The sequence below is a fragment of the Ipomoea nil genome, unplaced genomic scaffold, assembly GCF_001879475.1.
Source record: "Ipomoea nil cultivar Tokyo-kokei standard unplaced genomic scaffold, Asagao_1.1 scaffold0188, whole genome shotgun sequence".
NCBI lineage: Eukaryota > Viridiplantae > Streptophyta > Magnoliopsida > Solanales > Convolvulaceae > Ipomoea > Ipomoea nil.
In genome coordinates, this window is record NW_017616616.1 from 4,265,416 (window position 1) to 4,279,084 (window position 13,669).

General features: G+C 35.8%; 3 protein-coding genes across 3 annotated transcripts; 1 reads left to right on the top strand and 2 right to left on the bottom strand.

Moving 5' to 3' along the window:
• Positions 1-974: 974 nt before the first annotated feature.
• LOC109184859 (ATG8-interacting protein 1-like) lies at positions 975-4,061 on the bottom strand. Its single transcript, XM_019334923.1, has 3 exons — positions 3,935-4,061; positions 2,160-2,968; positions 975-1,376 (listed from the first exon to the last, which is right to left on the bottom strand). The coding sequence occupies exons 2-3, from the start codon at positions 2,940-2,942 to the stop codon at positions 1,269-1,271; spliced, it is 891 nt and encodes a 296-aa protein (XP_019190468.1). The 5' UTR covers positions 2,943-2,968; positions 3,935-4,061; the 3' UTR covers positions 975-1,268.
• Positions 4,062-6,713: 2,652 nt separating this feature from the next.
• Positions 6,714-9,266, top strand: LOC109184868 (bifunctional L-3-cyanoalanine synthase/cysteine synthase 1, mitochondrial-like). Its single transcript, XM_019334930.1, has 10 exons — positions 6,714-7,048; positions 7,190-7,299; positions 7,423-7,480; positions 7,568-7,831; positions 7,910-8,047; positions 8,148-8,199; positions 8,570-8,649; positions 8,745-8,804; positions 8,884-8,964; positions 9,074-9,266. The coding sequence occupies exons 1-10, from the start codon at positions 6,875-6,877 to the stop codon at positions 9,170-9,172; spliced, it is 1,116 nt and encodes a 371-aa protein (XP_019190475.1). The 5' UTR covers positions 6,714-6,874; the 3' UTR covers positions 9,173-9,266.
• Positions 9,267-9,735: 469 nt separating this feature from the next.
• LOC109184883 (ubiquitin-conjugating enzyme E2-23 kDa-like) lies at positions 9,736-11,582 on the bottom strand. Its single transcript, XM_019334935.1, has 6 exons — positions 11,365-11,582; positions 11,183-11,262; positions 10,762-10,876; positions 10,618-10,670; positions 10,378-10,506; positions 9,736-10,126 (listed from the first exon to the last, which is right to left on the bottom strand). Exons 1-6 carry the CDS (start codon positions 11,406-11,408, stop codon positions 9,996-9,998), a joined length of 552 nt encoding a protein of 183 aa, XP_019190480.1. The 5' UTR covers positions 11,409-11,582; the 3' UTR covers positions 9,736-9,995.
• Between the last annotated feature and the right edge of the window lie 2,087 nt (positions 11,583-13,669).

Below are 13,669 nucleotides of genomic sequence, written 5' to 3' on the forward strand. Positions count from 1 at the left end.
TGAATTTCGACAATTGGTAAACAGATTGCTAATGCAACTACAATGTTTGATTCAGGATTGGGCTGTTGTTAAACAAATTGTTAATCTAACTATAAGATTCGATTTGAGCTGAATCTGAATTAATCTCGTTATGCAAATGCTGACCTTAATCATATTTAGCAAATCTTGAAGTTAGCCTATAGTGGTTAAGTGTACATCTAACAGATAAAAGGTAGACTGAACTTGGATAAACTATTACTGGTAATGCTGGTTTACATCTCATGTCAGAATGAAAACTTTAAAACTCTTAAGCCAAATGTAGCACTAGTTTTTAAACTTCTCTTTTGGGGTGATGCATGACAGAAAGGTAATAAAGTTGAGTAAAATGCAGTCAGAACTCGGAACTGATTGGGACCATTTTTAGAGCTAAAGCATATGATAAACTCTTCCAAGAAAACTGCCAAAATAGAAATACCAAATGGAGACGAAATTTTAGCAGTTGATGCTTCAGATAGTATTACTAAGAAGGAGAGGTGGTAGGTAAACTGCATTACCAATGTGCAGAAAGAACTTTTCCTTGATTTTTTGCATTAGCTTCAACAAGTTTGAATTTGGAATGGAAAATGTATTTTGAAAAGGGAAGTAAACAAATTTGGTTCTTTTACATGGACCATATAATGAATGGTACTTCATCTCGGGACATAGCTCAACTAATTGACCAATCTAAAATTATTTTGTTAATAGTCGGGACGTAACTAATTGGCCAATTCAAAATTGTTTTGCTAGCAGTCACGGGATATAAGACGCTAGTGTATTAATACAAGCACATTAGGATACCTGTCTTTGTTACTAGCATTAAAAAAACCACAAAATTAACACACTAGTAGACTACAAGGACTAAATAAAGCCATAGTTCTATATCATCAGAGTATTGACAAGTAAAATACTGCTTGATGAACACATCACGATTGCCCGTGTAACTTTTTCAAGCACGATGAAAACTATCATTGGACAAATTGGTATTTCAGCTTGTCAAAATTTTGATTTTTGACAAGATGGAATTAATAATAAACATAAAAAATACTGTGAGATTTTATCCCTGAAGTGACAATGGCAATCCATCAGAGAAAATAATCGTAAAATTCATCAATATGATTGTAGAGTAATATCAAGGCAAGTATTTACAGGAGTTGTCTACTCATTAGAAGTAGAACATAAATTAGAGCCACTCAAACAAACTTGCACATCACATTCACTTCCCTGCCTTGGCTGCTCTAGCCCTCCTGCCTTTAATGTTGTGATGAAGTGCTGCTCCCTTTGAGGAAGGAACCCCTGCGGTCACCGCCAACAATAATGTCTTTAAGTCGCGACAAGGGACCAAGCATCCTGCCAATCCTCTGTAGAGGTGTACAATTAAAAGCGTCACAAGTTAGAGAAGAGGGAAGTCCAAGAACTGACAACATAGCTTAAGAACCCAAATAGTAATATTCAGCATGATATACCAGGTAAAAGGTGTAGCAAAATTCACACAATGCCAAATTGAGTGGCAATGCACCGTAGGATATACTCTATCTTTATACCCAGATTAATTGCCATCAGGTAGTATATATAATGCTTTCATTTTCAGGCCAGTTCTTTCTGGCCACTCATGGGAAAACTCTTTCTTCCATTCTATTTTCATGAAGATTGGCCACTCATAGGAGTAATCTTTAGCACACTAGCACTAGCACAGGGTTTAAACTTTAAACATTATAGTGTACATACTTCAATTATCCACTTGATAAGTGAAGCACATTATAAGTGTCCCTTGTTAATCTTACAGGACATGTTGAGTAGAACTAAATATAGCTTAATGTAAATAAAATAGTTTTCAGTATACAACTCATTTTTTAAAATTTTCCCTATCCCTATGGGTTAGGTTAAGCAAGCTATTCAGGGTGAACCTGAGGAAAAAGATAAAAGTTAATAACAAAAAGAGGAATACCAAAGAGTGACAAAAGAAATCATGCTCAGATTAAATGGGTCAAAATAAAATTGGAGGAAAATGAGAGGAGAGGAACTTAATAGAAGTAGTCATTGATTTTCTATATTAAGTAATAACTGGTCAACTTCACAGTTAACACCATTAGAAAGATTTTAAGACGTTCAGCATCTTTTATTTGTAAACTAAATTGATATACCTCATCATGGAGCCCATGCTGCCACTTCAGTTGCAAGATTTGCCACCTCTCGTGTTGCCACCGCTGACCAAGAATCACAAGTCCCATTACAGCAGCAGCAACAAAGATTGACCAAAATGTATTTGCCTCTTTAGCATGTGCAACAAGAGAGGCAGCTTGCCTTTTCCACCAAGCTTGACAAGGAAGGTTATCATCACGCTTATTCTTATTTGAGACACCTGAATTTGATCCTTGCTCAAAAGGTTCTAATGGACAATTACTTGCAATGTTTTCCTCAACAATGGTTGATCCAGCCATGTGTTCTTCACTATGCAAGGAACTAGGCATTGCAGTGCTGTGTTTAATTGATTCTTTTGCTGCTGTATCTTCTTTGAACTCCGCATCACTAATGGGTAAGATGTTTCCATTTTCATCAAAGATCTGAATCCCAGGAAATGCTGACGAGCCAAATCCTTTAACGTTCATATTCTCTTCAAACTTCATACCTGCTGTACGGTCTCCCTCAGTTACAAATTTCTCATTTTTAACAACCTGTTCAGTCTGGATCTGATTGTTCTCTGGTTCCAATGGCAAATTTTCATGCTGACTTGGTGGAAAGACAAAGTGACCAGACATAAACATGGCATCAGAAGTTTCAGCTTCATACTCTGCACTACTCTTATGCTCGTCATTCAAATCAGCCTGTTTACCAGGAGCAGCAGCATATGCTGATGCTGTAAGGGATACAACCTCCCACTCATTTCCACGAGGAGCTGTCTCTTCGACCTCCTCATTACTTGCCATTGAGAGAAAATTTGAGTTTCACAGCCCTTAGATGCAATAATTCAGATTAGAGTAAGATTTACAAAATAAAGCATGTAATATGGTAAACATTTTAAGCCAAAAGCAATAACATGAAAAGATTGCAAGAGTAGCACAGACCTTATTCCTCACATGCACCAATTCAGATAAAATTAAGACACTGAATAAACCTCATAATTTGATTGACCTCTTAACCACAAGAGCAATAACAATTGCAAAAGTATCAAAGACTATATTTTAGAAGTGGAAAACTGTGAGCTCCAGTCTCTGCACTTAAATCTATGGTAGGTGAAAAATTAATATAGACGCTTCTCCTCTTTCCCCACCTAGTAATTTCAATACATTTTTGCTTTACTATGTCCATGTAGAGATTAGGCAAAGAACATCAACCTTCAGAAACACCACTCCAGTTTGGCAGTTTGCCTAAACAATGACGTTTGTATCATTTTCATGAAAAGATTGTTATCTAACCTATTTAATTGTTCAAATATACATACAATATAAATGTAAATAGCACATATAAGTAAAGGTATATCTATGCGGTGATTACCAAATATGCATATAATTAAAACAAATTCCAATTAATATAGGATATTCCTCTAAAGCTATCAAATGGCATGAAACAACTCCACCAAACCCTTTATCATTATTATTATTATTATTAAACAACAACAGTATTTAGATGAGATTCCAAATCCAAGAGAAAGAGCTCAATAATAGCAACACTGTAAAAGACATGAGATATAGATACCAACACGGCTAAGCACATAGGCCACCGTGTGTGAATTCCAACCTATAAAAGCTTCAACGATAGAACCATAAAGACGAAAGCAGCACAGATCCAATATCAAATCGGAAGGCAAACAACCATAGGTTGAACCTTTCGAGTAAATAACCAAATAATCTAATCAAATAACTCAATCATAAATAGAAACGAATCCGATTAGAAGAGAAAGTCACGCCATAATACTTACAGAAGAGAAAGCAGAGAGATCACGGCGATAACCAGAGCTCCGGTGAGAACGATCGGAAAAAGAGAGATACGAGGAGAGAGAGAGAGAGAATTTTATAATTGAGACATCGGATGAAGACTTGAAGATTGAAGAGATAGAGGAACCGGAGTAGCCGGTGATTGTGTCATGTTGAGGCTCGTGGTGAAAGTAGCATGACTACCGGCTGTGAATGGTGAAGGATGTCGTGTCTCCTGCCATGTGTCAGTTTGGGTTCTGATTACTTTGGTTCGGTTACTTGTGTTAGTTAACAACGGGAGCTTGAATATGGGCTAGTAAAATATCTTACCCATATAGAAAAGCCCAATAATAAGTGGGCATAATTTGGGCTACCAGTAAATACAATCGTTATATCCTACACCACGGCGCACATAGCATTGTGCGCCGCGCGCCTCCCAAAACGACGTCGTTTTGGGGTCGTGTTGGGAGGCGCGGTAGGAAGTTGCTGAGATTATGTGTATTCGTTCACAACGTTATGTGTATTTTTTATACAATTATGTACATTGTTTTTATACAATTATGTACATCTGAATCAGAAAATTTGTGTGTATTATGTTAAGAGTTGATGTGTATTATGTTAAAAGTTTATGTTTATTATGTATTATGTTAAATTATGTGTATTATCTTTTAAAAAGAGTATGTATATTTTGTTATAACATTATGTGTATTCATGTATAACATTATGTGTATTCAAGTATAACATTATGTACATTCTTGAACAGCGGGTTTTTTTTTAAAGAAAAGTCTACTGCCATTCACTAGGACGGGAAATTTCAAAAAAAAAAATAATTAAAACGACGTCGTTTTGCATCTGGACGCATAGTGCAATGTACGCCGTGGTGTAGGATATAAATTGCCCAGTAAATAGCTCATTATTGGCACTTCATTATCTTTGTTATTTGTATAGGGAACCGGCCCGTAAATGTAAGTCACATACAATAATTTGTTCTCTTATAGGAAAATGGTCAAATTTACCCCTAAATTTTATACAAGAAATTAATTAAACTTTTAAAATTCTAAAAGTTATAATTAAACTCATCGACATGTTATTTTGATATATTAAAATTAAAAAAAATAGGTAAGTGATAATATGTAATAGCATGTCACTAAGATTCTGACAAGTAACGACTACTAACTCGGTGACTGACGATCACCGATTTGCCTTTGAAGTGGGCCACCAAATGGTGCAAGTTTGTCTTCTCCAGCAAAAGGCGATTGCCTATCAACCTTTTCCACCAGAGAAGGTAATTTGCTAGTCGCCATCGGCGAATACCGATCACTTGATTTAGTAGCCGAAGCATCGTTCAAGCACGTTGGAGTTTCGCTAAAACCTAGTGACCTACTATTATAGGTTACTAACAGATTTGTGGACTTTAATATAATAAAATAACATGTTGATGAGTTTAATTGTAACTTTTAAAATTTCATATGCCTAATTGACTTCTCGTATAACGTTTAGGAACCTATTTAAGTGTTTTAATTTTCCTTTTCTTATGTATGAATACCTTGAGTGTCAAAGGCAAAATCAAACTTAGCCCAAGGCACCCACACTTCAACCCTACATAAATAGCGAATGAGTTAATTCACGATGAATGCGTTAAAAAAATCTCACATCATATAATGTACCACAAACAAATAATAAGACGATAAAGTGAGCAAATAAAATTTTAAAAACATGTTACGATCTTACAATAATGAAAACGATGGCTCATTTTTTAATAAATTTAAAATATAATATTGTACTATATTGTTTTTAGTATATTTTTATAATTTCAAACGTAATTATTATTTTTTTTTTTTTTATCATCGAATGATAACAACCAAAAATTATTGTAACATCCAATTATATTGGAAAGATTTTGCACTTTTGCTCAATCGGCACGGAATCTCGTCCTAGTTTTTATTTGCCGTTTGCAGGCTGAAATGGCCAGTCCTCATGTCGCTGTTGCAATAGAGGATAGACAGATACGACTCCCGTTTGGTACCAAACCACCACCAGTAGCGATCTTTTGTCACCTTGGCTAATTTGCATTATGATACCGACCATTATCATCTTCTCATTTTATTTATTTATTTATTTTGATAACGCAGTTTATTGACTTCACAAACTATATCCTGATACTCACACCCAAATGCACACAAGGAACCCAACTCTAGATTGTTTGTGGTGCAGAAGCGAGTCTTAAGTGTATTACTCTGTCCACTAGATCATGTCATGGGGCTTATTATTTATTTATTATACATAACATTTGATATTTCTATCACTATGAGACTAATTCATGTTCGGCTCGAACAACGTCCACAATTTTTTTCTTACTAAAAAAAGGCTTGGTCTAAAACTTTTTAACATGGTGTACTTTGACATTGCATTGCAGACTTGCAGTTACAATAGTGACTTTTATTCAAAAAAATATGTGGCTCAAGAGTTTTTATTTATTTTTAATGAAAAAAAAAAAACATTTAGTATCTTCATCTATGTACCTGGGTAGCGCCCACATAGTTCGGCTTTTGAGGAAGGTCGAATTCAAAACTCTTTAGTATGGCACATTCTGAATTTGCAGTTACATTAGTAGTATGCTTACCAACTATTTCAAGCGGCTGGTTTATCTCTTCATTTTATTCAAAAAAACAAACAAATAAGACTATAATTCACTGTTTCATTAAATAAAATGATAATAATAAACAAGAAAAGGAAAAAGAAGATTGGGCAACAGAGAAAAATGGCCATATATTATACAGGCATGATAAGTAAGGTGGGACTAGCTGCCGCCCTGCAATTTTCTAACACCCCTTCCCAAGCTCCTATCACTATAAGTATATGTCCTATGTTTTCATTTTGCTGAGCACCAATCCTTAGCCAAAAACTTCAGCCAAAGTTACATTACTAATACTTCAAGTTCATCAATGGCTGCTTTAATGAACTTCATTAAGGCAAGAAAATCATCCATGCTGCAGTACAGCTGCAAATTCTTCACAACCCAACCTCTGCCTGGTTCTGCTTCTCCCTCTTTTGCTCAAAGAATCAGAGATCTGCCCAGAAACACCCCCGGCACTAACGTCAAGCCTGAAGTTTCTCAGGTATATCTTTCTGTTATCATAATTTTGTGTGTGTCAGTGTTATCTGCATATTTGATGTTGACTTTTCAGTGTATATACGACTATGTATATATGCATGATGCTAAGGAGAACTTAGAAACTTGGATCTTTTGTGAGTTTCAGCTTATTGGGAAAACACCTCTTGTCTATCTTAACAAAGTCACTGAAGGGTGTGGTGCTTATGTGGCTGCTAAACAAGAGATGATGCAACCTACTGCTAGCATCAAAGACAGGTATATATATATATGTGTGTGTGTGTGTAATATTATCCTCTTCACACATTCATCATGAAAGGAAACAAAAAGTTTAGTCCTTAATTGTACTATGTTAATGATGTTTCTGTGTTATGATATCAGGCCAGCACTGGCAATGATCTTGGATGCAGAAAAGAAAGGCTTAATCTCGCCTGAACAGGTAAACCGGAGCATAATCTTTTTGGAAGTTTGTTAAGTTTTGAGCAAACGACACTGATAAATTATGTGTTGACAATGTATGGTTTAGACAACTTTGATTGAGCCTACGTCTGGGAATATGGGGATCAGTATGGCGTTTATGGCTGCAGTGAAAGGGTACAAAATGGTTTTGACAATGCCCTCTTATACAAGCATCGAGAGAAGGGTGACAATGAGGGTGTTTGGAGCTGATTTAGTCCTCACTGACCCGACAAAGGGAATGGGAGGAACTGTCAAGAAAGCTTATGCGCTGTTGGAATCAACGCCAAATGCTGTTATGCTTCAACAGTTCTCTAATCCCGTCAATACCCAAGTATGTGCTCAATCCCGCTAAAAAAATACCTTTACTAGGTTATACTGGTTTCTCAATGGGCTGTGCTAATGGGAACAGATACATTATGAGACAACCGGTCCTGAAATATGGGAAGACACTCAAGGAAATGTCGACATTTTTGTTATGGGAATAGGAAGTGGTGGCACTGTGTCTGGTGTTGGACAGTATCTGAAATCCCAAAACCCCAATGTTAAGGTAAATCAAGTTCACAACTTTGCATTAGTTAGAGATTGCTTAAGCGTAGATATCTCGTGCTAATGTGAAGTCGTGTTTATTCTGTCATGTTCCTTGACAGATATATGGAATTGAACCCACTGAAAGCAACATACTGAATGGTGGCAAACCAGGTATACTTTCATCTTCGGTTCATATACTTTCTTAGTTCACTTAAGATCAGGAACTAGAATGACAAGCCAACACTCATTTGGTCGAGTTTATGGCTATGTTTGGCAAATCTAACTGAAAACGTACCTGAAAGCTGAAAAGTAACTGAAAGCTGAAAAACTATAAGCTAGAAGTTGAAAACTGAAGAGCTGTTAAGCTGATTATGCTTAAAAGTGTTTGGTATTATAGCTTATTAGTAGCTTAAAATAAGCTATAAGCTCCTAAATAAGCTCTGCCAAACAGAGCGGCTATGTCTGAGTTAAGGTTTCAAAGCTGCAAAAGATGTTCTTTCAATAAAAACACATTCTAAAATGCTTACTAGTATTGTTTTAGGTCCCCATCACATAACTGGAAACGGGGTTGGATTCAAGCCAGACATCCTCGACATGGATGTAATGGAAGAAGTTCTGATGGTACATAATCATCTTCTTTTCGTTTTTTACAACACCAGATGGGCTAAATATATGTAAATTAAGGCTATGAAGTTTGTTCTATTTATACATTGCAGGTTTCCAGTGAAGAAGCTGTGAACATGGCCAGAGAACTGGCACTAAAGGAAGGGCTCATGGTAATGGCTTCTGAACATGCCTAAACTACAGTGCATTTTCTAGATCGATATCCATCTAACAAAGCCATGAATCATACAGGTTGGGATATCATCGGGAGCTAATACAGTAGCAGCACTTAGACTCGCTAGCAAGCCAGAAAATAAAGGAAAACTCATCGTGGTATGAACTATGAACAATGAACAAACATTATATTTCTGACAATTTAAACGATTCATCATTTTACCTCGACACTTCCTGATTCTTGTCACCTTTCTGCTTTAAACCTCAGACTGTGCACCCGAGTTTTGGAGAGCGTTATCTGTCATCTGTGCTGTATCAAGAGCTGAGAGCTGAGGCCGAGGCCATGCAACCAGTTCCGGTTGACTAGTGATTGTAAACTGTATCATCATAAAAAAATGTACTGAACTTATGTGAATCTTTGTTAAACTGTTTGGATTTCTCATGTTACTTGCATATCTCCAGCCCTATGGTTTCATGTTCGTTTAAAGCTCAAGATGGTAAAAGTCGAACCAAAGACAAAACAACAACATTTGTGTAGTTTCTGAAACAATAAGGTGGATGAATGTTGTGTCACCCTCATAGCAGCCAATTGTTATACCATGAACCAGGATTCATATTGCATTGTGAACCCTGATACAAAGATTCTATACCCTCAACTAACACATTATGTACTTATAGTTAACAGTTTCTGTACATATAAACAAATATTGCATTGTGAACCCTAATACAAAAATTTTGTACCTTCAGTTAACACATTTTGTACCTACAGTTAACAGTTTCTATAGCTGCAGGTACATAAACTATCAACTGCAAGTACAGAATGTGTCAACTATAGATACAGAATTTGAAGGTTATTTTTGGACCAGGGTCCTACAATACAAGGTAGACCCTGGTCCATGGTATAATTTGTCCATGGCAGCTCATCATATGTAACTGGACATTAGGTATATTTAAAATGAACAATTGTTCTCTTTAGGTGAATATTTTCTTGATCACACCATGGGCAAGCAAATGCAGGAACCAAGAAGTAAATGTATTTACATCAACATGAAATTAATAAGAGGATAGGGTCTTTTTTTCACCCCTCCCCAATAAATAGTTTGATGTGAAGTTCTACTTGTTCTTTGGATATAATAACAACATAATGTACATAGACAGCCTGTTAAGGAAATAGGAGCGGTTAACAGAGGTTAAGGATCTACTGGGCCTGCAACTGCCTCATCGCTTGAATCATATTCGTTTTCGCTCAACTCTTCATCACTGGACATCTCTTCTGGGCCAACTCCAACATCTTCGGCTTTGGCATATTTCTCACAGTATTCTGGACAATCAGAACAATGCTCGTCAAACATAATGTAAATGAAACTATTTCACTCAATGGAACTAAACTATATTATGTTCTTCTCCATGGACAATGACCCAAACAATCAGTTTACTTATTCGAGTCTTCAATATCACCTTTGCACTAACACAATAAAGTAGCATTTCTTAAGAGTACAGAAACTTCAAAAGAAAGACAGATTTTCAAGTTCTATGCCACATAAAATTCCAAACATCTTAAATTGTCGATACCTTTAACTCTTTGTTCATATGCAGTGCGGTCTCGCATCATCAAAGCAGCCGCCTCCCCGTTCAATGGGTCTGATGGGTTAGGGTACAAAAGAAGTTGAGGGAGAAACACTTCAAAGACATTTACCAGATCTGCAGGAAATGGTTCCAAATCAGACACAACAACTGATGAACAGTAACAAATTTGGCAGAGTTTCAAAATGGAAATATTTCAACAATTATAGATGACCACAAGCCTCTTACCAAACATGGGGCTCCAAGTCTGATTGATAACATCTAAACAAACTGATCCTGACCTGAAAACCGATCATCAATTAGATTTCGAGCATTTTCTCAAAAGAACAAAATTGACTGGAAACTGAAGGAATTCAGCATTTTGTCACCCACATCTCATCAACATTTGGATGGTAAATTTTGTTAACAAAGCCAATGGATGGTGATTTATAGGGATAAGCATCTGGAAGTTCAACCCTTATTTTCCAAACACCACCATGATAAGGACCTGCCACAATCATAACGAACATTACCCAAATTCAAAGTACAATAACACCTCAATTCAATCATTTACTTCAAGAACAAAACTAACACCAATCTGCAAATATATATATATAGAAGCAGTAAATTTAGTTCTTTCAGTAATCCTAAAAGCACAAACAAAATGGACAGAAAAAATTACACTAACCAAAGAAGGCATAAGCAAAAAAGCAATGAGATAATCAAGAGATACCCATATAAGGAAACCTCTCAAAGATTTCAACTTCCAACAGAAAAAAGATTGAAACTTGAGATAAGGAAGGAGTATATTTACTCTCACTGGGTCCATTGAAATGAACATAGAACTCCTGCATCCCATCATTTATCATCTCCACTTTGTAGTCACTCATCATCCTAATTCAGGTCAAACAAAAACAACAAAAGATAAGATAAAGATTAAGGTAAAACTTAAATTGGGAAGAAAAAAAAAAGGAACAAATTGATTAGAGAAATTACAGTTTCATCAAGTCCATCTCTCTGCGTTTGCTTGGGGAAGACATGATTTTTCTCTGGATTTTCTGTTGTTTTTTTAATTCAAAATTTGTGGGTGGCTCTTGAAAACTAGGAAGGGGATGAGAGAAGAAAAAAAGAGTTTGCTTGTGCTAGTCTCAGAAGGAAAGGCAAAGAAAATGAGTTGGATGCACAGAGAGAGGGGAAGGAAGGAGACACATGAAAAACAATATTTATGATTAGGCCCCTCATAATTTAATTATTTGCAAATATTTAAATGGTGGCTTCCATTTTCACAAGATTCTCCTCTATCTACTTTTGTATGTCTCACCTAGTCACCTACATACGGGGATGACAATTTCAATCCGTCTCGCGAATGTTCATCCGAATTCAATTTGTATGAATCAGATTTTTAGATGATTGTGGGTGGTGGGTCGAGATAGGTCTTAAAAAAGTAAATCCGCGATAGGTCGGGTTGGATTTGAATTCTATGTACAAAATTCACTTAGAACCTCACCTGACCCACCATATGTGTGTGTTTATATATATAATAGTAAAATAAGTATTATTATATAGTTATTTATAAAAGTTTATATAATTTTGTGTATCTTTTTACTATTTTTTTATATCTAAACTACTATGTTTATTTTTAAAAATTAACAATTTAGTTATTATATTTAAATATTTCTATTATTTCATGTTTTAGTATCACTAATAAATTTTATTATTTTATTATGTGTAAGTAATTTAAATATTATTTTTTGAAAAAATAATAAGATGATAAGTGGTGGGTACCCGCACCTGGTGGGTTGTGTGTGGATTTTGAAAATGCCCACCCGATGCGAGTTGAAGGTGGGGGTGAGTGGAGAAAATATAAGATGGGTCGCGGTGATGGATGTAGCCCTCTGCGACCCACACCCGACCCATTGTCATCCCTACCTACATACTAATATATTACACTTCATTATCGCTTGACGGGATAATTGGACATGACACTAGACGTTTGACCCGGTGCTATTGTTCAACTAGAGAAGTCAAAGAAATTAACACGGTCATTGTAACGGTCAAGCAGAGAATATTTATTAGGAGCACTACAGGAGTACAATTATGGAGGGCCAGCACAATTATGAAGGGGCCGGAGCGCACAACAATTACTAAGGAGCCAGCTGTTATATTTAATAGGATGCCGTTGTGCAATTATGTAATCGTTACAAGTTTATAGTATAAAGGATGAGCCCACGTCACAACAGAAAGAAAGACACGCTCTAAAAATAGGGCCATCACAATTATGAAGGGGAGCGCACAACAACTAAGGAGCCAACTGTTATATTTAATAGGATGTCGTTGTGCAATTATTGTAACCGTTACAAGTTTATAGTATAAAGGATGAGCCCACTTCACAACAAAAAGAAATACACGCTCTGAAAATAGGGCCAGCACAATTATGAAGGGGAGCGCACAACAATTACTAAGGAGCCAGCTGTTATATTTAATAGGATACCGTTGTGCAATTATTGTAACCCCAATTATGAAGGGGAGCGCACAACAATTACTAAGGAGCCAGCTGTTATATTTAATAGGATGTCGTTGTGCAATTGGAGCCAGCTGTTATACTTAATAGGATGCCGTTGTGCAATTGGAGCCAGCTGTTGTATTTAATAGGATGCCGTTGTGCAATTGGAGCCAGTTGTTATACTTAATAGGATGTCGTTGTGCAAGTGGAGCTAGCTGGCTGTTATACTTAATAGGATGCCGTTGTGCAATTGGAGCCAGTTGTTATATTTAATAGGATGTCGTTGTGCTTCCCCAGAAAGAAAGACACGCTCTGAAAATAAGAATATGCTCTACTTCTTTCATAATATATTACTAACTCTATTACACTTAGTACGCCTCGCTCTTATGACCTCCTAAATGAGAGAGGTCACTACATGCTATTTGAACAAAATGTGCTTGGCTTATTTCTTTCATTTTATTCCTATAAAAAACAAACATTAAAAGAAAATGAACATTCGAGTTATATATTCAATATATTAAAAATGAATTTATATGTTAGTAGTTAATTTTACTTTGTAATGTAAATTATGGTCCACAGTATAACGATTGTGTATTTTTCTCACTCACTTTTAATTGGTCTAATTTTCTATAGACAATAGGATTAGGTGAATACAACAAATGTACAAATCAGTGCGAGTACATTGTTTTTGTTTTTGTTTTTTAATTATTAATATGAATTATTGACTTAGAGATTGTTTACAACCTCAAGTAAAATATTAAGGAGGTGTTTAGTTGGATGGAAAATGTTTTTTTTTTT